Source organism: Castor canadensis, chromosome 11 (assembly GCF_047511655.1).
Source record: "Castor canadensis chromosome 11, mCasCan1.hap1v2, whole genome shotgun sequence".
Classification (NCBI taxonomy): Eukaryota; Metazoa; Chordata; class Mammalia; order Rodentia; family Castoridae; genus Castor; species Castor canadensis.
The window spans coordinates 5,152,991-5,175,231 of NC_133396.1; the positions used below are offsets into that span (position 1 = coordinate 5,152,991).

Consider the following 22,241-nt stretch of genomic DNA (forward strand, 5'->3'; position numbering starts at 1 on the left):
AGCAGGGAGATATGTTCTGTGTCTCACACACCACACAGGACCTGAGACACTCCAGCCCATTGTCAGCCTGCCTGGCTTTGTCCCTGCTGTGCTCTCTATCTCTGTCCTCTTTCACCCCATCTAGAGTTCCTATTGATATCGGGGCAGATGGGGGACTCTGAAGAGATGACCAAGGACCAGCCAGCCTTTCCCCATCTCCTTCCTACTGCACTAAAAATTAATACATCAACACACACACACACACACACACACACCCCAGAGCTGGAGTTGGGCTGTGTGTGGTGTCATTACTTGACGGCAAGAGGAGCAGAGCAGAGTGTCCTTACTCCACCCCAGCCCAACCTTCCCCTGCCTGGAAGTAGGGGATTCACTGTCTACCCAGCCCCCACTCAGCCCCAGGAGCTGGGTAATGACAACACACCCACGGCCTGTATTTCCTGGGTGTCTCTCAGCCCTGCCCGGTTCACCCACACCACAGTCTTACGAGCAGGGCAAAAGCCTAGTTAGAACCCCAAGACCCAACAGTGGAGATCCAGGAGCCAGGACTCCAGAGCTGACCCTGCCTTCATCACCTGCACCCCCCACCCTGCCCCACCACCTTGGCCATGGCCCTGCCCCTCTGGGTCCTTTCCTGGCCTCTCCCCAGTCCTGGCACAAGACACGCTCAGGGCTGCTCACCAGGAAGCATTCCTGACAGTGTGCAACACAGCCAAGAGCTGCACCCTGCCCAGGGTTCAAGGGAAACTTTAAAACTTGAGCCCCAAGCAGTCCTAATAGGGAAGGTGGCCCCTGCCCCTGTCCTCACACACAGACCCCTGCAAGGCTGATCTCTCAGCCCTACAGTCCCGTCCACCCGGGGGTCCGCACATGGCTGCTAATACAGAGACAGTCAGGAATTTGAGTTTTTAAACAACGCACTTTTTTTTTTTTTAATTTGGGGAAAACTCCTCACTTCCCAGAGATGAGAATTTTGCTGCATCTCCTTTCTGCCACCCTTTCTGCACTGACATTTTATTTGCACTGTATTTTACCCATTTGAACTCTAGCTCTATTTATAATCACAGAACCTGCTTTTAACACACTTTCACTTAACATTGAAACTCCAATGCTCCCTCTCCACATACTGTAAACCCCACTGAGCCAGCCGCTGTCTGCCTAACATTCTCCTCCTGACAGATACCTCTACTGCTCAAGCTTTGGACCCTATAAACAAGGCACAAAACAGTTTCTCCCTGACATGGGTTCCCAGAGTGACACTGCTGGCCCCGACATGTTTGCAATTGTCCACATGGCTGGGGCGCCAATGCTCAACTGAGCTCAGCAGTCACTCCCTTCCCAACCAGCCTACCCAACCTTCCCAGAGTGCAGAACGGGAAACGGAGGCCCAATTTGTCCGGGTGGAGCTGGTCAGAAACTCATATTATGTCCACCTCCCCTATTTCATTTGCAACCTCTCAGACTTGCACTGAACACGACATTCAAAGGACCAGTCCTTTCCTCCCTCCCTCCCTTCAGCAAGCAATTTCTGAGAACAGTGTTCTTGGGACCAGGAATACAAAAGGAACATAACCCTTACCTTCACACACTCCAGTAAGAGAGCCAGATAGTAAGTGAAAACACTGAGATGGTGATAAGGGGAGAGGAATAGGGTCCATTTAAATAGAACATAGTCAGGGAAGGCCTCATGGGTACCATTTGAGCAAAACCTGGAAGAAGGGGAGGGAGAAAACTGGTTCTTTCACCCAGCCAGATCCAGGGAAAGAGCATTCCAGACAGAGAGAATACCAGTGCAAAGGCCCCGTGGCCAACAAAAGACCATCCTGCCCCAGGAATAGCAAGGAAGCCAGAAACAAACAGGAAGAGACAGAGAGACATGAGGACAGGTCTATTGGGGCCACCAGGACACTGGCTCTTTCTCAAGTGAGAGAGGGAGCTTTGGGTGGGGGCAGCAGAGGAAGGACTTGACCTAACAGATGCTATAAAAGGATCCCACCAGTTGCTGAGATGGGAAGAGCCAAGAAGGGGAAAGGAAAGGTGGCATTCTTTGCATATTCTTATTGGGAAGAGTTGCTGATGGAGTGTGCAGATGGCTGAGAGAGAAGGGTCAAGGAGGACAGCAAGGTGAGGGTGTAAGCCATGGGAAAAATGGAGCTGACATGGGCTGAGGTGGCGAGGGAGGGGAGCAGGTCTTTGTGCATCCGGAAATTCCATGTCTGAGGCCTTCCAGGACCTCCAGGTGAGCCTTCAAGACAGGAGCCCAGGGCAGTGGCCCTGCCTTAAGACATGAATTGGGGAGACCAAAGCCTGAGAAAGGGTTAGTGACAGAGTGTTCGCCCTCCAGCCACAGAACACGATTTGAGGAGGCCCAACTTCCACTGTCCTCCCTCAGACTCAGCCACACCTGGCCTGCAGATAACATCTGTTCTTCTCCGCTCCCCACTCCCCCCACCTCGACCCCCACCCCCCGCCCCCATGCAAGGCTGCTCAAACTCTGTGCTCCTTCAGGGCTCATCCCAGACTCTCGCTTCTTGTGGGGACTTTGTGGTTCTAACCTCCCCTGCCTGCACCCTCAGGATCTCGGGAAGAGAGTAAGCACCAAGCAGGTGGTCCTCTCCCCCGCCATGTCACCTGTAACCTGCAACCTGAGGAGCCTGAGGCACAGCAGCCTGCTCAGACTCAGATGTGCCCCTCCCAGCAGCCCACAGGTCAGGCCGGGCACAAGTGGGCAGCAGCTTTGCAATTATTCTCTAGCCTGGACCCCGAGAGGCTGGTAACCTCCTTGAGGCCAGAACTCCCGTTCCGTCTCCTTGGGTCCCCTCCACCTGCTCCTGAGTCTCCAGCCCGGACTCTGCATGTAGTAGGCACTCAACAGACAGATGAACTTGAACTCGGCCAGCCTCCAACGTTGGCGGCTTTGCCACCACAGAGCAGCCTTAAGGAAAATTCAAAGATCATTACTATTTGGCTTTAGGATACATGACACGATGCTGTTTGCAGCAAATCGCCTCCCTAATTACGTTTTCTTAGGCTAAAATAGCAAATTTGCCTTCCCTGAGGACACACCAGCCCTGGTGGAAGGTGGCAGCCCAGAAGCTTCCAGAAGGGCAGAAGGAGGACAGGCAGAAGGAAGAGGTTTTTCTTCCCATGCCACTGATAATGAACTCCAGGATGGAGGTGGAAGGGCAGGTAGCAAAGGGCACTGGAAGCTGAGCGTGGCACTGGCTCCAGGCTGCTCATCTGGGGTACGCCTGGGGCAGCTGAGGGTGGGGAGAGGCTGGAGTCTGTGCACAGGAGTGTGAGCCCCACTGGCCCCGGGCACACCCGCCTGCATCCTGAAGCCACAGTGTCCCTGGAATTTATGGCTCTGGCTGTGGGGTTTGACGAGCTCCACTGGTCATGATGGATGGCTGCACCCACCAAGCTCCCTCCTTCCCCTGCAGGAGACAAGGGCAGGGCAGGGGAGGGAGAGTGAAGCCAGGACAGGGAGAAGCCAGAGACAGTGAGTGTACTGGCCCCAAGCAGCCCACAGTGGGACACTCAGAGGGGCTGCAGAGAGCTCTGCCCCACCCAGAGCACTCCTGGGCCTTAAGCTGTATTAGTGGCCCAGCTGGAGGCTGGCAGGAAGGGAAGGAGAGGTGTTCTAGGGCTGGATCAGAGGGAAGAGGAAGGAGCTGCAGGCAAGGCAGGCAGGGCAGGGGCTGGTTCTGAGGAGACACAATGGGCATCAGAGAAGATGGAGCTGTGCATTGTAAAGAGATGACGGTGTCATGCTGGGAGCCCAGGGAACCCCAGCACCTCTGCCTCCTCTCACCATCTCCCACTGGCCACTGTACTTCTCTTGAATAGTACAGTTTTCACATAGTAATCAGAGTGACAATTTTAAAAAATAAATCCAGTAGTTTCTCACAGATCTCAGAAAAGTGTTCTTCAGCCAACAAAATCCTACATGATTTGACCCAGTTGGCCTCTCCCATCCCTCACCATGCTCTGCCACAATGGCCTACCCATTACTTCTTTCCTCCAACATACCAAGCATGCTCCTACCCCAGGCCATTTGCACTTGCTGTTCTCTCTACCTCATACTCCCTGTCATGTGGTTGGCCTTTCCCCATCATTCACAGTCAAGCTCAAGTTTCATAGACCACCGTTTGACATCCCCTCTCCTACTCACCCCACTTGCCTGCTGTTTTGCTCAATGATTGTCTGTCTCTGTCACTGGATCTGGCCTGGCTGTTGGTGGTCCCCAAGGCACAGTTCATGCACAGGGCTTTCTCGTTTATTCTGTTAGATGCTAAGTCTTGGGAAGGTGAAATAGTCTCTAAGTAGGGACCCAGCACACAGCTGGGCAGTATCAAAGGGGCCTTTTTTGTTTTACAAACAAAAAAGACAGAAAAGGGTAAAGAAGGAAGAAGGAAAGGAGGGAAAGAGGGAAGGTGGAAGGTGCAAGGAAGGAAGGAAGGATGGAAGAAAGGCAAGCCAGAGAACCAAGACTAACAAAGGATTTGTGAATTCATTGATATAAAAACTCTCACAAAGGGATAAAATCAAAACCACACAGTGAATGAATGGCCAAGCAGAGCACAGAGGCTAGAAAGCTGGGCTGTGGAGCCAGGCCAGGCCCTTGTAGCTGTGCAACTTTGACTGAGTTTCTGAACTTCTGTGTGCCTCAGTTTCCCTTTCTATAGAGCTCAAAGCACCCCATAAGATGGTTGTGGGATTCTCGCGATCACCGGGGTAACTCAGTAAGCGCTGAGTGCGCTTTCAGAAAATGTCACCTATTAGGAGGCTGACAATGTCCACCTGGGTGTCAATCGGCCAGGTTGGTTTGGAGTTGGCCCATGGCCAGCATCCCAGAACAGACAGATCAAGTGGCAATGGCCCCCACACCAGTCCAAAGGGGTACACTGTGTCCTGGCCTGACTAAGGAGGGGTCTCTCCAGCACACAAGCCAGGAAGTTCTGCTTGGCAAAAATGGCCCCAGGGTTCATGAACACTGCACACATTCAACCTGGACAGAGCTCAGAACTGAACCCATGCACAGAAAAGGTGCTGAAACCACACACAATGAGAAGTTTTTAAAGGGCCCTTAGTTCTCTCATGGGTAATATTTTATTTAAAAAGGAAAAAAAAAAAAAAAAGAAAGAAAGACTGTGCACAAATGTGACAAAATGGTAGGAGTTGTGTCAAACATGGGTGGCAGGGGCCTGCGCTCTGGGTTGTATTATTTGCCTTCTTAAAGTTTTCTCCAGGTTAATAAGAAAGAAGATGCTGAGTGTGCATTTGAGGCTGTGACAGCCCCCTCAGCACACCCCAGGCACCACCACCCTGGCTCTGTGCCCCCTCCCTCCACGTCCCCTCACCTGTCTGCAGCAAAGTGCGCATCGCCAGAGGTGCGGTGCAGCTCGCTGCTGTTCTCCAGCCTGGCCAGGGCATCCACACGCTTCACCATCAGCTCCAGCAGGTCACTCATCTTGCGGAGGACACCACGGGACTCGGGGCCACCCAGCACTGTGGGAAGAGTGTGGGCACAGTCAGGCATGGCCCAGCAGTCCAGAGGCCATCTGGCTACCACTCTGTGCAGCTTGGCCCCCAGCCCCACTCCTGTCTTCCTTGGCCACCACAGGGGAGGGGTCAGAAGAGTGATCCTTCCCCACCCTCCCACCTGCAGGGTCAGAGCCCCTCCCCACTTTGCTGCATTGCCTGGAGGGGAGACACTGAGCCAACCCTATTCCCTGACAGCTGTGTGACCTTGGTAACTCTGGTCACCTCTCTGGGCCTCGGTTTTGTCTACTGTGGGCATATCTCTGAGGGGTCCTGGGCCTCAGAAGCCTCAGCATGAGAGGGCAGGAAGGCCCCCAGGGGGGCAGGACTTCTGGACCAGGGTTTCTAAAAGTGTGGCCCATTGTCCCCTGTTCTCTGAACCTCCCAACAAGGACAAGTTGCTAAAATTCAGGATTTCAGCCTAGATTTGATCTAGTGTGGAGCCCTAGAATCTGAACTGCTGTCTGCAGGATTCTGACACACAGGGATATTCTAGGCGTCATGTTGGTTCCCACTTCTCCTCCAGCTTCTGGACCCTGACCCCCACTCCTGCTTCCCCAGACCCCTCTATAGAAAAACACAATGTGCTTGTCCTGAATCTCACACTGGTCCAACTGACAAGGGCCAAGGCAGCTGCCTCTTTCTGCCCCCAGCCAGGGCAAGGGTGACCTTAGGGTGCACAAAATCCTATGAGAATGAGGCACTTCAACCAAGATCCCCAACCAGCTTGGCATCCTTTGCGATTTCCTTTGTAATCCTCCTCACCGTGGGCACTATACAGGCCAATGTGAAGCTGTCGTGGCCTTCCTTTATAATTCTGTCTTCTAGAAGGTTCTAGATATGCAGACCCTCTGTGCACTCTATATAAGGTGTTCAGCTCCAGTGTGGCAGTCCTGGGCTTATAAAGAAGAATGAAACCACGTGGTTTGAAGGTAAATGGATGCAATTGGAGGTCATCATGCTAAATGAAGTAAGCCAGGCTCAGAAAGACAAAGGCCGCATGTTTTCTCTCATCCGTGGAAGACAGATCCAAAGATAAACATGTACACAAAAACAAGCATCATATACAAACTCAGATGTGGAAGATGTCTGTAATAGTAGACTGACTCTATGGGACTCAAGGGAGGAGAGAAAGGAAAAGGGAATGACAGTCGACAATGTGGTGAAATGTAACATCTGTGCAGGTAGAGGACGTAACAATATGTACTGAAGACTGCTGAAAAACAGGGTGGAGGGGAAAGGGAAGGGGTAAGAGAGAGCAATGGAAGGGGCTGGACTGATCACAGTAACCCACAGTGGGGACCCATCAAGAAACCCCTTTGAACCTGACTTTGGAATTAATCATGAAAGACAGGACTGTAAGTAGGTACCACGGTGGAGGGTACTTGTGGGAAGGGGAGGGTGGATAGAGGAGATGAAGGTGAGGGAATATGGTTGATGGGCTTCATATATTTATACAAAATGAGACAATGAAACCTCTTGCAATTGCCTTAAGTGGGGTGGGGAGGGGGCTGGGGGGAGATGGTAGGGATCATCTAACTAATGTATGATATAAGGCTATTTGGAATTGTCACAATGAATCCCCCCGTACAACAAATATATTCTAATAAAACGGGGGGGGGGAAGAAAAGTAAAAATAAAGTCCCAGGCTTAACTCCCTCCACCTTTCGGGTGGGGCCCAAATCACTTAACGAATGAGCGAAGAGACAAATCTCTGGGGCTCCAGCTGCCAGGCCAAGGGTGGCTGGGGAGTCACGGGTTAGATGCCCTAAAAGCAGACCCTGAGACAAGGGGTAGGGGAGTAGTTTATTTGGGAAATGAAGGAACCCCCGCCCCATAGGGCAGTGAGGACGAGACGTGAGGAAGGAGAGGCAGTGTGGAAGGTCCATCACAGAACCTGTTGACACCGAGAGCAACCGCAGCGCTGCCCTCCTGGGGAACCCAAAGCTGCCCTAGAGCAGGCCTCAGAATGGCCTCATCTCATACACCATCTCCTTCCACTGACTCGGGGAGGGCTGCCCCAGGGACAGTCATGTTCTAGCATTTTCTGCCTGCCATTGGACAGCAAAGTAACACAAGTGCTGGAAGTGGGAGCCTGGACCTCGGGCAGCACAGTGAGAGTCAAGGCACAGCCTCTGCCAATCGGGAAAGAAGGAGCCCGAACACCTTAGCAGGCTCCGAGGGACAGGCAGGGCTGCGGTTGAGGACCCATGGGCTCTCACCTGCCTCTGCCGCCAGAGTCCACACGGGACTGTGGGGAATTCCTCATACTACCTTCGCCTCAGTGTCCCCAACTCAAGACAAGAATACCAGGCCCCATCAGCAACACAACATCCCAGCACCTGGCAGGTGGCAGGAGAGAGCGGGTGGTGGGTCACTAAGAAGAGGCAGGGGAAAGAGAGAAGAAATGGGGCAGGAAGCCACCAGTCCACTGAGAAGGCAGTTGCCAAGAGAGGTCCTCTGCATCACCAGGGCTGCTGGTGACTCTGCCCCACCCCGCTCCATTCCTCCAGGTCCAGCCTGTGCCAGCTTCTCTCACTGATATAAGACACTGCCTGGTCAGGCTGCCTGAGGTCAGAGGGAGGCTACAGGTGCCTTGCAAATGCCAGCTGGACATTTGACCAGAGCAGCTCGCCTTAAAGAGACAGGGTCCCTGGTGCTGCAGGAGAACTGGCATGAATGGGGGAGGCAAAGGAAGAAGAGAAGAGAGATGGAATTACCCAAGAAGTCCCACAAGACACAGGGTAGAGTCAGGTGTTGGAGAAAATGAGCATACAGGGAGAGGTGTATATCTGTAGTGCATATCTGTAATCCCAGCTACTGTAGAGGCAGAGGCAGGAGGATCACAGCCCAAGGCTAGTCCAGTAAAAAGCACAAGACCCTATCTAAAAGCAAAGTAAAGCAAAAAGGGCTGGGGGCATGGCTCAAGTAGTAGAGCACCTGCCCAGCAAGTGTGAGGCCCTTAGTTCAAACCCCAGAACTGCCAACAGAAAAAGAAAAGAAAGAAAGAAAGAAATGAAAAGACGGAAGGAAAAACTGTTTCCACAGCTCTACCCCCATAGTGCAAAAAGGCAATTGCCTTCTTACCCTTTCCACTCAGAAAACTGAGCAGATTTTTTTTAAAAAAATCAGTTGGGGCCAGGAAATGCCACTATTGTGAAATTTGCCTTAAATAAAGCAAACTTGGGTCTCTCCTACCACTCTGTCCCTCCCCACTCACTCAAGGGCAGTCAGTGAATCAATCATGTAATTGATCACACGAGACAGAAATGGCTCCCTCTCCTTCTCATCCATTCTGCTCTCTGAGCTTAAGTCAACCCTCCAAACTCAACACTGGCCTCCACTTGGAGAATGGAGGGGGACAAAGAGGTGACTGACCATCATTGTAGCTTGAAACTTAGGACATCAGAGGCTCTGACCTGGTCACTGACCTACAGGACCCTGGGGGCGCCACTTGTACTGTGGCTGCCTGATGGGCATTTCAGAGTTGTGCAGTGTACAGCTTACCTGACCAATTTGGGCAGCTTTAGAGGGCTGTGGCTTACAGCTTGGGCTGCAGGGGGTGGTTCCTTTCCCAAAGGAGCAGGACACAAAGAGGAAATCAAGACTACTGCTGGACAACCCTGGCCAGAGCACTCAGGCCTGATGGGACCACAGAGCCTGGTCAGTAGCTCACACCTATAGGCACAGCACCTAGGCTCTCTTGGCGTCTTGGTGGTACTGTGCTCGGTGGAAGGTGCAAGTGGCCTGGCCCCCAAGCCTGCCACTCTCTGGCCTCTCTCCCAGCCCAGCCCAAGCTTCCTATGTCACAGGTCTTGGGACCTCACCATCACAGGCTCTCCCAAAGCTTCCAGACCCAGCATGCAGGCTACAAATAACTGAGGCACGCACAGCTATAAGGTCTAGAGCTTCAGGGGCCCCAAGAGCGGTACAGCAGGGGCCAGTGTAGCAGCCTGGCGGGAGACAAGAGTAGGAGTCAGAAACCAGGACTCCAGACTCGCTCTGCTGCTGGTAGGAGCGGGTTGCTCTCCTTCTGTTGGCCTTAGTTTCCCCCTCATGTTAACTAGGGAGGGCTGGAGTCACTAAGCTTTGAGGTTCTATCGCCCCAGCCCCCAATCTGTGTCGCCCCCTAACTGCCTCCAGACAGCAGAGTAATGGAAAAGGAAAGAATGGGTCCCCTAAAAGCTGGCAGCAAGCTCTTCCTTGGGAAGGCTGGGTTGTTTTGCTCACCCCCTCGGTGGGCCAAAGCAGGGCTACACACCCAGCACAGACAGACAGACAGAGCTAAATGACTCTGACTATTCACGCAGAAGGACAAGCACAGCCCTAAGACTGAAGAGAGGAGTATGCACAGGAACAGGGCAGAAAGGTCAAGAAGACACAGGGAAACTCCCACCACAGGGAGGTGAGGGAAAGGGGATGCCTTCTGGCAGGCTGCAGAGGGAGCTTGAGTCTGCTTACTGTTCCAAGCTGTAATCTGAAGCCCCTGCCCCACGGCACCCACCCCACTGCAGGAGGCATCACAGCCCTTTTGGGCAGGGGGCTTCAAGGGGAACGGAGTGCCCACCCACTAGGTCAGTTTGGTAGACAGGAGGTGGGAGAGGAGATGCTGAGTCAGTGACTTGGCAGAAGCAAGAAATGATCAGGGAAATATAGGTCACCTCCCCCCCAACCAAGAATCTTTGGAGATATTTGGAGGTTGAGGATTGCCCTTCATAGAAGGGATTAAGCCAATTCTTTAAAAATGCCAACAAAAGGAAGGACCCAAAAAGACTAGAGGGGAGGCCTTATGAATATGCCAGAGGCCTCGGCCCAGGTTTTACTAACAAAGGGTTAAGATCCCTCATCATTCTGGACCAAGACAGCCAGGCCACTCCCCAGCCTGGGGCTCAGGTGCAGCTCCATCATGATGTTGAACAATTCTGGAGGCTCCTGAGACCTAGGGAGACAGCCCTACCCTTCCCCAGGAGCTCAGGGACAGATTTTCTACTCAGAAGACACCAAAGGACAAAGCCAGGGATGAGTACCCAAGAAGGAAGCAGGCCAGCCAGACAGGCCCTTCCCAAACGACTCATTCTAGATGCTACCCTAGTCCCCAAGACTGTCAGCAAAGCAAGCTGACATGCTTCCCCTGAGTCACTTCCCCACTCTTGGCATGGGCTGAATTGAAATGTATTTACCGTGAGGCCTCAGCAACACTCACACATGTTCCCTCCATATTTCCATATAAATAAGGAAGGCTGGGGCGCCAGCCATACAAATGGATCCTCACGTTCAGAGACAGGGGTATTTTTATTACCCACTGGGGCCCATATCCTCCCAAGATGCTCTCTGTTGCTGTCTCTCCCATCCTCCCCTGTCCCTTTTCTTATCCCCATCCTTACCCTTAACAGCTGGTTCCAGAAACTGAACAGCCCCCCCACCTGTCCGAGAACAGAGACTTCCCTGGCCCTACAGAGGGAGTTGATGTTTGCACAGCTGAGTACGTTTGGCTCTGTGCACAGGGCAGCCACTGCAGACCCAGCTGAGGCTGTGGAATTTTGGCTCTGGGCAGCGGAGGAGACAGGGCAGGCCCCAGGGAGGCTAGATGAGGCTCTGACTCCCCCCAATCCATGGCTATCTCTGATAGAACAGCCCCAGAGCCATCCACAGAGCCTGAAGCAGCCAGCATAGGTTCAATTCCTGATGGGGGTCTGGGAGTTCCAGCAGGGTCAGGCCAGGGGAGACCTCAGGGCAGACACAGACAGCTCAACCAAGGACCTCCAGCCAGAGAAGGAGCTCTCCCAGAGAAGTTCCCAAGGGCTACTTCTTCAAGAAAAGATAGAGAGCAGGGCACAGAGAAGGGCAGACTCCCACCAGCCTGCTCAGATGCAACTGCAGAAGCAAGGGCCTTGGGTGAGGGGGGGAATGAAGTCAGACTCCTCCCAGTGACTCCCACTCAGGCCCTTCTCTCCCGAATCTCTAAGATGAGGGTGCAGAATTCAGAATGAGATGTCTGTCACACTCATACCCCCAAACTAGCGCAATTTATCAGGAAGCATAAACTGGCCCAGGGTAGAAGGCGGGGTCTCTGCAGGGAGACCCCGCCCATACCAGGCTGGGTTAGGCCCTCCTCTGCCCCAGGACAGCCCTTCTCCCATCTGCCCCTTTCCAGAACCATCACCTGCGGGCTTGACAGGTGAAGACACATATTTTTCCTGTTTGTGCTCAGACTGTTTTGTTAACCAATGCTTGGATTTCTTTTCCCCCTAATGCAGGGCCTTGGTGGATTTCCTTCTCCTGGTTCTGCTCTGGAGCTGCTTAGAACCAACAGAATGAGTGTTATCCAACTCCCCAACCCTGATGCAGCTGTCAGCCTTCCCCTCCCTGCCACGCTGCTCCCCTCAGGTGGCTCACAGTGGACACACTGCCACCTGCTAGGGTTTCTCAGAGGCTGCTTGAGACACATTGCAGGATGGAGTTGGCAGGGGGGCAGGGAGGTGGGGAGGATTCTCTTCAGGACCAGGGTTTTAATCCCATAGTGCCCACCACTTTCCAGGCATGCGTCCCTGCCCTAAGTCCCTCTAAGCAAATCGGCTGAATGCAAAGGCATGAAAGAAATTGGGAGCCATTGAGAATGGAGACATAAACAGAATTCAGGTCCTTTCTCCTGGCTTCTCTGAGGTCTCCCTCCTTGTCTCCTCCCAACTCTAGTTCTGTATTTCAGGTACTCAGTTTCCAGGCGGGGGGGAGGGGGGGGGGGGGCGGGGCTTGCAAATGCAGGAAGGCTTTGATCTGGATGAACTACCTGAGAACTGCTATTACAACAATGGAGACCCAGCAGCTCCACCCCCAGGAAAACCCTGCAGAAACGACTGCTTGCGTGCACCAAAAGTCATGTCCTAGACTGTTCATAAAAGTACTCTAACCAAAAGCCCAATATTGGGTGTCCAGTGAGGTTGATGGCTGAGCATGCAGCGTGAGTCACACCATGGAAGGCACCTTGCAATGAAAACAAAAGACAAAGGACTCCAGCCATATACATGGTGGGTGAGTCTCACATACACAATGTCGAGAGAAAGAAGCCACACACAGAAGAACACACCCTCTGTCACACCAATCTCATAAGACCCAAAACCAGGCAAAGTTCTTCTGTCCTATTAGAAGTCAAAGTCATGACTGTCCTTGGAAAAGCAGCAACCAGAAGGTGGCATAAGGACACTTCTGGGGGCTGACCATGCCATTTCTGGATCTGGCTGCATGGATTGTGTATACACCTCAATCAAAAGTTTAGCCAGGCATGGTGATATACACCTGGAATCCCAGTCACTCGGGAGGCTAAGGCAGAAGACTGTCAAGATTAAGGGCAGCCAGGCAAAGGTAGCAAGACTGTCTCTCCCCTCTATGCAACAAGATCTGGGGCTTGGGCTAGACACCTTCCTTGCTCCAAGGTAACACTGCTCAGCACAGGGCACCAGAAAGACCCACAAGTCCCCTGCATGCTGCACCACTGGGCCCAACCTTGCCAGGATGGAGCAGGGGCCATGGGGTAGGAGACCTGCCTTGGCCCCCCAACTGCTTCAGGAAGATGGGCAGAAGAGCCAGAACCTAGCCCCTCTTCCCCAGTCCCTTCGTTCCACCTCTCAGACCCCTGACCTTTCTGAAGTCCAGGACCTGCAGGTAGTAGCCAGGCATACCCCCTTCCAGGGGTGTCTCCAGGGAGCCGGGGTGTCTTGCTCTATACCCTGCCTCCTCACCATCCATCCCTCAAAAACCCTGCCTTCACAGCTGCCCTCCCCTCTTCCAGCCTCAACTTTAAGCATCTCCTGTGTAGAGTTCCCTGCACCTCCTTGGTCTGCTTCTCCAAGCGCCCTTTTCCCCAGCACTACCCTGTCAGGTTCATCATGGCCTCTGAATGAGCATGGAGCCCTCACTCTGACAGACACTGCTGGGGTCCCTCATACCTTAACACCTGCTTCCCGCAACCCTGGGGAAGTGGGGCTACCATCCCCACTTATCAGAGGAGGACTCAGAGGCTCAGAGACTGAGCAATCTCTGGGAGTCAGAGATAGGATCAATTAACTTCCACTTGGCTTGAATGACTAATAAGTGTGAGATCCCTTCTGGGAGCTTCTGCAAGTTTAAAGAAGTGTGTGCTAAACCGAAAAATGAATTGGATGATGACTACCAGATGGCATGATAAGTGCCCCTCAGAGCGCCCACTCTAGCCGGCAGCCTGAGCTTCTTGGGACATCTACGGTACTCATCGCTGGTAACAGGAGAGCCAGGCAAGTCTGAATCCTGCAAGTTTGAGAAGGGGGACTTGAGAGTTTTCCCCAGAGGTACAGGGGACATCTCACAAAGCCAAACATCTCAAGAAACCTAGTTTGGCTTGGTCTCCCCTCCTTTTCACCATTGATCAAAAGAAGCCCCAGAAGCACAGCAGGCAGGACTCTGTGCCATTCACCACCAGCAGTTCCATGATTAGGTAAGAGGGGTAGGGCCAAGCTTCAGGACTCAGGACAAGGGCCTCCCAGTTTGTCACACTCATGCCATGTGATAATAACCATACCAGGTAATTTCCATGTGTGAGAACATTCAAGACAGCCTCTGAAAAGGTCTTTAGATTTTCTTCTCTGTTTACCAACAGAGGACTTAAAGGACTTGGCCAGTGGTACACAGCTAGTATGTGATGAATGGTGATGAATGGAGATATAAACCCCAGCCTGGCTGGCCCCAGAATCCATGCTCTGAACCTCCACACCTTGCCTTACAAGCATCATGTGGACAAGAAGCAGGAACGGACCAGGAGGGATCTGTGTCCCCAGAACTGGGCCAAAGACACAGAATATGCCTGTCTCAAAGAGACAGTCCTGCACTGGCAGGACAAAATCCAAAGCAGTGTGCAGGGTCACACAGCCCACGCTGAGACCCCTCTGCTCTACACTTACAACGTGGCCAGGATGCCTGGGACAGAGCCCCCAGAAAGGCCCCCACAGGGTTGAGCTCACAGCCACCTCCCTCTCAACTTGTGAACACCTGTGCTTACAGTTAACACCCCGGCCCTCAGGATACCTTCTGTGCGGATGGTGAAGGGTGAGTCTCCCAGGCGCCTGGCTGAGAACTGGCCTCCCAGAGATGTCATCAGGAAGCAGAGAGTGAAGAAGCCGATGCCCAGGACAAAAAGCCTGCAGGGAGGAACAAGGCAGGTCAGCAGGGCAGGCCAGCGATAGTGCCTCCAGCCTCCACCTAGGAAGGGCCCATAAATGCTTTAGGAATGCAGAAATGACGGACTTCATATACCTATATGAAACAGAACTAAGAAACCTCTTGCAATTGCTTTAAGTGGGGTGGGGAGGGGGCTGAGGGGGAGACACGATGGGGGCAATGTAGCTAATGTACAATATAAATCTCATTGGAATTGTCACTATGAATTCCCCCCTTGTATAATGACTAAGACCCTAACAGAAATAATAATAATAAAAAGAATGCAGAAATGAGGGTTGGAAGCAAGGGATGAGTGCAAGAATGAGAGAGCAGGGGCTGAGCTCCAGGGCCCAGGGATCTCCCACCACCATAGGACAAAGAGTCAGAGACTAGAATCTAGCTACACTCCACATGAAAACCCACGAGGGAGAAATCTGGACAAGGTTCAGCTTCAAGACAGAGCCTGGCTCATTCACAGTAGCAGGTCCTCAAATCATGGTCCCCAGACCAGCAGCAACAGCACTTCTGAAAATCATTAGAACTGCACGTTCCTGGACCCTACACCCAGACCTACTGAATCAGACACTGGGATGGGGAGGCATGTTTGAACAAGCCCTCCCGATGATTCTGGCACATGTTGAACTATGTGAATCACTGCTGTCACTAGACAGCAGGGCCCGATGCCAGCCAGAGGGCAAGTAATTGGTCCAGCCGAGACCCTCCTGGATGTCCTCAATCAGCTGGGCCACCCTCGGCACTATGTACACAGGCCTTGTTGCTGCCATCACTCAGGAGCTCACTGACACCTCCTTATCTGTGTTCTTGGGGGTATTTGTGTCTCCATCACTGCCAGAGGGTAAGATCTCAAGGCAGATCCACATGGCTCCCGCTGTGCCCACACTCTCCCCAACACACTTCTCTACCAGGAAGGCACACGCTGGTTTGTCAGCCTGCATCCCCTCTAGATCAGGGTGTGCTGACACCTGGGTATAGAGTGTTATACAGGTGTGCATAGAGTTGGGAGAGTTGAGAGAGTTGGCCATAACTTCAACAAATAGCTATTGATTATCTCCCAGGTGCCAGGGACTGGGGGAGCCCAGAAACCTCCCTCCCATCCAGCCCAGCCCCAGGCTCCTACAGCCTCCATGCTCAATTCTGGGCCCCAAACACACCTGAACCGATAGCACAGCCCTAGGCAGTTAGAGGTGGCAGGGGTAAGGGACCCTACCCACCCTGGGTATGGAGCCAGGCTGGCCAAGGATAGCCTCATAAGTCATGCCAGACACTTTCAGCTGCCCCACCTCCATTCCCTGTCCCCATCCCCAGTGCTTGTTTGTATCTTTATGCAAGACTTGCTTTGTGCATTTTAATCTTCATTATTTGAAACTGGCAGAGCAGTATTTAATTAAAATTTGGTCCATTAAAGAAAACACATAATTGAAGAAGAAAATAAAAAGCACCACAAAATTCCCAGCCCAAATTTAAAGGAAACTGTTAGAGATTAAGTCAGAGAGGGCAGGAGCCACACACAGAGGGGACCTGGGAGCTCCCCCTGGGAAGGACCTGAAAGGCCATACATATCCCTGACAGAGAGGAGGGGAATGAGGTACAGTGGTAAGACAGCATGAGGGGCACTTCCCCGCTCTGAATTCCTCCAAGCCTGGAGGTGGGGCTCCTACCTGGGGTCCCCCAGATGAAATCGGGCTAGTCTCAAGAGCAACTGCCAGAGCGACAGCACAGGAGGGGGCTGTCACATACCCAGGGAGATCCCAGGACTTCCCCAGCCCTAGCCTCTTATCATCCATGCCCCCACCGGTCTCACAGCCCTGGAGTTGTATTTAGGGCTGGAGATGTGGCCTGTCTGCCAAGGTGCAGACTGCCATGAGAAAGGTGTCTCAATTTTTAGCCCAGACTCCAAAACCCAACACCCTTCATCTGCATTTCTCTGCCAGTCCCCAGGCCTGGGGTCCAGACACCACCCACCCCAAGCAGATGGGGATTCAAGTTAAAATGGTTTAACCCATCCATCCACCAGGAGCACTAGAAAAACCAAGAGGAACAGCAGCCCACCAGGATGAACAAGTTGGGGTGACGTCATCGAGGCCTGGCCCCATCTGAAGGGAAGATGAAGACTGCAGAGGTGGCTGTGGGTCCCCAACAACTAGAGAAACCCTGAGATGAAGTTACACAACAGGGGGTGCAGGCAACACACCCCAGTCCTGCCTTCAGATAAGCCTGAAAGGAGAGGGAAGTCAGGCTGGGGACTGAGCGCTGTCCGTGGTGCTTAGGGGCTGCACCGCCTCCAATCTGCCAGCAAAGGTGCAGCCCAAGGCAGGCTTCCAGCTGCCTGCAGAGTGCAAGGATTTGGGGTGGGAGACAGACGAGAAGCCTCTCTACGTGAAGCAGACCAGGATTTCCCTGGACGACCAGGATCCTTTCCAGAGACACCGGCTCCCCGCCCTGCTTCCCATGGGCAAATAGGCCTGACAGCCCAATAACCCGCCTGAAAGCCCTTAGAGGCTGCCGACTCTCCCTCCAGTCGTCCACATCCTCCTGGCCAGCCCGACCCCGGCTGTCCTAGGAGGCTACCTTCTTAGCCCCGCCCAACCAGTCGGCATGCTGGGAAGTGGGAGCCAGGTGGGCACGGTGTCCCCACCCCCAGCCGGTCTAGACCAGGGAGAGACACCGGAAAAGGTATAGGAAGGTGGGGAGGGGAAGAGGGCTGGGGCCAGAGACCTGGAGGGGAAGGACCCAAACCCTGCCCTCCCGCAACCCAAGCCTCAGATGTCTCCACCAGCCAGCGCTTGCCCCTGCGGACTCCGTCCTGCGCCCGGACCCCACCTGTGGCCGGGTCCGGAGTCGTCTCCGCCCCCCACGCCCCCGCACCTGTGCCAGCCCTCCCTCGGAGTCATCTGTGACCCAGCTACAGAGCGGGGCGACACTCCAGTCCCGTTGGAAACCCAATGCCCTGCGATCCCCTCCCCAGTCTGGACAGCAGGCCCAGCTCCTCCGACACCTGGGAGCAGAGGGAGCTGCCCCGGCACCCGCGAGCTCTGAGGGCCGCTGGGGTGGAACCAGCAGACCCCAGTGTGTCCCTCATAGCCCGAGTCCCGCCTGGTCGGGGCAGCCCAAGGTATTTGTATGGCGGGGCGGGGGTGGGGGTGGGGGGTGGGCGTGAGGATAGTCTTCCCTCCTCCCTCCACGCTCCAAGCAGCGTCTTCCCCGCCTCTTCAAGCCCAGAGGTCGGGAGCGAATCCCTGGCTTAGGGGTTCACGGCCCCAATCTCGGAGACCCTCGCATAAGAGACAGGCCAGCACCCTGCACGGAGAGTGCCGCTGAGGGCGGGGAAGGGGATGGACTAGGCAGAGGGGAGGGCGGGCCGACCTAGGGGCCGACTGGCGGGACAAAAAGGGCCCCGCCCCGGCACCCCGCACTAACTTTGCTACCCGGATGGGACTGACCAGGAGGTGGGAGAGACCCCGAGGGGTAGGAAGGGACGCTATGATTGGGGCCACTTCCCGGGTCAGGTCCCCAACCTTGGTGGCTTTCTGACTCCATTCTCACCTCCGTATCCCGAGTCCGTCCCAACCTAGACCAACTCCGGGCAGGTCCAGAATTACCCACCCCTCCCCACTCGCGCCCCCAACCCCGACTCCACCCGTTTCCCCAGTCCCCCTGGCCATGGCCAAGGGTTGAAGCGCGAACCTCCTCTACCACTGGCACTAGCGTCCTCGCAGAGGACGGCCTCGGCCACCTCCACCAGGCGCCCCCCGCGGGGAAAAGACCTCCTCCCACGCCAACCAGGAGCGAACTTTACCGAAAGGGTCTCAGGGTGACCAGGCATCTTCTGACCATTATCTTCCCATCGGGGTTGACTGTGATCATTGTTCAAACTTGTCTGGGCGAGACGCCCGGTTCCTGCCGCGTCCGGGCCGCGAACCCGCCGTGGACCGAAGCCGGGACCGAGAGAGGAGAAGGCGCTGGGCTCGGTGGCCTCGCTGCTCCGGCCGCCTGGCGCGGCCTCGGCGCGCAGGGAAGGGGAGCGGCGCAGCTGCCGGAGGGCGACGAGGGCGCCCGGCCGGGCGGTCTCTGCGTCTCCGCCCTCCCCGCTTCACATTTTGGGGGCCGGGAGGCGGCGCGCCCCCAGACCGCCGGCCGCGCGTCTGTCTGCTTGGGTTTACTCGCTGGGCGGGACGACGCGGCGGCGCGCAGAAGGGCTCCCCGCGGCGGGAGCCCTCATCCCCAGGCCCGCGCCCTCGGTGCTGGTGTCGGTACCGGTGCTGGTGCAGGTGCCGGCTAGAGGTGGCTCCGGGCCCGCGCCCCGGCCCCTCCAGCCTCTGGGCCGCGCCGATCTCCGGGCCGGCGCCGCGCCGCGCCCATGGCTCCCGCAGAGGACGCCCCGCGCCCGCCTGGCCCGCCGCTGACTCGCTCGCTCGCTCTGCTGCCCGCGCTCCGGTGTCCGGCGTCCGGCCCAGCGCAGCGCTACGCCCGGAGGCGCCGCATTGTTTCCTTGGAGGAGGCGGCCGAGCGGCTGGGGCGGCCCGGGAGCGGCCGAGCGCTTTCTCGGCGCGCAGCCGCCACCTCGTGGCTACCGCGCGGCTGCAGCTCCTTCCCCTGGCCGTGCGGGGAGGGGGCGCGCGGGGCGGGCATGCCGCTGAACCCGCGGGCTGGGGCCCCGCACCTCTCTCTCCCTGGGCCATGCAACTTCCTAGGACGCCACCAGCCCCGACAGCCGAAGGTGCTTCAGCCCCTGCAAAGAGTGGAGGAGGTGGGCGCCGGGAGGAGACCTCTTCCCTTCCACCAGGCGGCAGGGCCCTGCCTCGGGCTGTTGTCTCAGCCACCCCAGGAGCTTCTGCACCTGCCTCCTCACCCGCTCTGACTTCTCTTACAATACTCATGCATTTTCTGTCCTTCTCTGTCAGAAACTCCCTCGGCATTCTTTGCTTGCTGGTCTGAGAATAATAAGCTGGGTCTGTGGCACTCAGTCCGGAAGCCAGAGCAGGTCGCCCCAGGTGGGCTCTCGTTCTAGCCTCCCTGTCTCCTCTAACCAGTGGGTAATGTGATGGAGTGTGCAAATCAGAGCAGTTTCCACTGTACAATGAGCTAGGGCTCCCCGCAACTCCAAAACATAAAGACCTGAGGGAGGTTTTGGGGGGTTTGTTTTGTTTAGCATCTTTTGAGCCCTGCTCACCCCCTCCCCACATTCCTTGACTTTGGAGACCTGTTTGCAGTTGCAGATCAGAGGCTCCTAGGAGCACGAGGGTCTGAAGATAGTGCTCAGGCTGGAACAACAGCACTTCCCAAGACCAGGCTTCTGCAAGATGCAGAAAGGACACCCCACACGCAGAAAGGACAACCCATACCCACTGAGAAGCACCTCAATCCTTGGGTGCTATGTACAGTAACATGATACCTCTGAGGTCTCTCCCAGTGCAGACAGTAACTCCAGGCAAAGTGTAAAGAGGAGAAAACCCTTACTGTCCTCCAGCCAGCCCTGGTCGGGCCTCCCTCCGCCCTTTCCCCACCCCCCAGCTCTGTACCCTGGGCCCCTTTACTGCCTGCTGGGCCCCTGAGCCATTTCTCACCAGCAGTGACTCATGCTCTCTGCCTTTCCTGCTCCTTCTTCATCAAAATTCACCTGCCCCATGTTGCATTATCTCATTGCCTTGCTTCCTGCCAATGTGAAAACGGGTGATAAATTGGTGTTGGCGGATTAATGTGTTACTCCAGCTAGGTAGCAAATTTGCATTGAACAAGGACAGGCTGACCGTGCCTTGGTACAGAAGAGTGACGGATGGTGGCGGGAAATTTGGGCATCACGGCAGGCTTGCTAGGGAAATGTTTGAGGGCAGGGGTCTCTGCTGGGCCTCTAAATCACACCTCGTGCTTGGGTGCTTCCATCTGCCACAAACTCGGGTAATAATTTAATCCCTGGCTGTAAAGGCCAAAGCCACATCTACACTAAGGAATAAAATGGTCCTCTGTCATGCAAGTTCAGAAGGTTGCATTTACACCTGGTTGACACTGGACTGAAGAGGAGGTCTCTCCTAACGGCAGGAGGCAGAAACGGCCACAGATGCAGTGGGTCATCTGGGGAGGTAGCTTAACCTCAGGCAGAAGCCAGAATTAAGAAGGTAGAAGAGGATGCTCCTCACTCCCTCTGCACCTTGCTCTCTTGGACCTGGATGCTGAGGTAGGAGGAGGACCGCCCCCTCTGCCATTTTATCAGCAGGCTTGGGGCCAGCAGGGAGGCATAAGGAGAACAGTGAGTTTTGTTGGCCAGATTGTCCAGCAGTCTGCTCATTTCCAAGTCTGTTCCCTTTTGTCAGCCTCTTGTGTGCAATCAAGTAAACGGTCCACCTTGCTGTCACGGTGCTGTACACATTAGGAGAAAAAAATGTGACTCCTCACATCATTCAACCTTGGACGCAGCCTCTGTGCCTCAGTTTCCACAACTATAAATCAGACTACTTATAGCACCAGCATCAAAGGGCTATGGTGAGACTTGAACCTGTGAATGTATGTGAATAGCCTGTCACCTGGCTCCCACTGAGCACAAGGGAGGCTATGATTATCGCTGGTACTGTCTACTTGTAGCAGATACTGTTCGTGCTCTGTCCATATTCCCTCTCCACTCACCTCCAAGTCTAACCAGATTACTGAGAGCACCTTCAGCTCTCTGCCCAAAGGCTCTTGTCTGATGGCTGCAGGAATACACTATAGCACTCAGGGACAAGATAGAAGGACCAGACAGCCGGTGTCCCAGGAGCAGCCCTCCAGCGATAGATGGGTGGCCACTCCAACCACCTCTCCCCCCAGGTGCTGTGTGCTGTGCCATATTCGCCACTGGTCCCCAACACTCCCAGCGAGACTGTTGCCCATGGTGGTCACCTGCTCTGAGATATGCCTGTACTGGCTACCTTTTCTGCCTCACTCATCACTCCCCAATCAATGCACCTGGGGGCCCCTCCCAAACAAACTATTGCACTGGAATCCCTGCCTCAGTTGGGGAACCTCAACCAGTACCCTGTTCTACAGACTGAGATCCTCAGCCCCACCCACAGCATATTCACCTGCAGAGCTTAGCAAAAGAGAAGCCTTATCCTGACTTGCTCTCTGAGGTGGTGCCTGAGCACATTTGTTTGGGGGGGTGGGTATTTTTTATGTTTCTTTGTCTGAGACTGGGTCCCGCTATGTACCCCAAGATGACCTCCAACTCTTGATCCCTCCTGTCTCAGCCTTCAAGTGCTGAGATGACAGGCGTGAGCTATGGTGCCCAGCTCACATTTGGTTTCTTAATGCCAAGTCCTGCCAATGTAACTGGCTAGGCAAACACTCACTCATCTTTTGATGAGGACAGAGAGTCTCTCCGGGCAAGCCGAAGTAGAGTCTGGGAGCAGAAATGGGGGCAACCCTTTTGGAGTACACATCCAAGGATGGCTGTCAGGCTGGAACAGTCCCCTGACCTGTCCCCTTTCCATTCCTTCTCTCTTCTGAGGCTACATGCAGCACCT

At 54.7% G+C, this 22,241-nt stretch overlaps 1 protein-coding gene across 1 annotated transcript in view; it reads right to left on the reverse strand.

Moving 5' to 3' along the window:
• Nucleotides 1-19,223, reverse strand: part of Mgat5b (alpha-1,6-mannosylglycoprotein 6-beta-N-acetylglucosaminyltransferase B) — a 67,778-nt gene extending 48,555 nt beyond the window's left edge. The window contains exons 1-3 of the mRNA XM_020162495.2: nucleotides 18,545-19,223; nucleotides 14,596-14,708; nucleotides 5,361-5,508 (exon numbers count right to left, since the gene is read on the reverse strand). Of these exons, the coding sequence (XP_020018084.1) occupies nucleotides 5,361-5,508; nucleotides 14,596-14,708; nucleotides 18,545-18,612 (329 nt within the window). The 5' untranslated portion in view covers nucleotides 18,613-19,223. The remainder of the gene's footprint in view (nucleotides 1-5,360; nucleotides 5,509-14,595; nucleotides 14,709-18,544) is intronic.
• Between the last annotated feature and the right edge of the window lie 3,018 nt (nucleotides 19,224-22,241).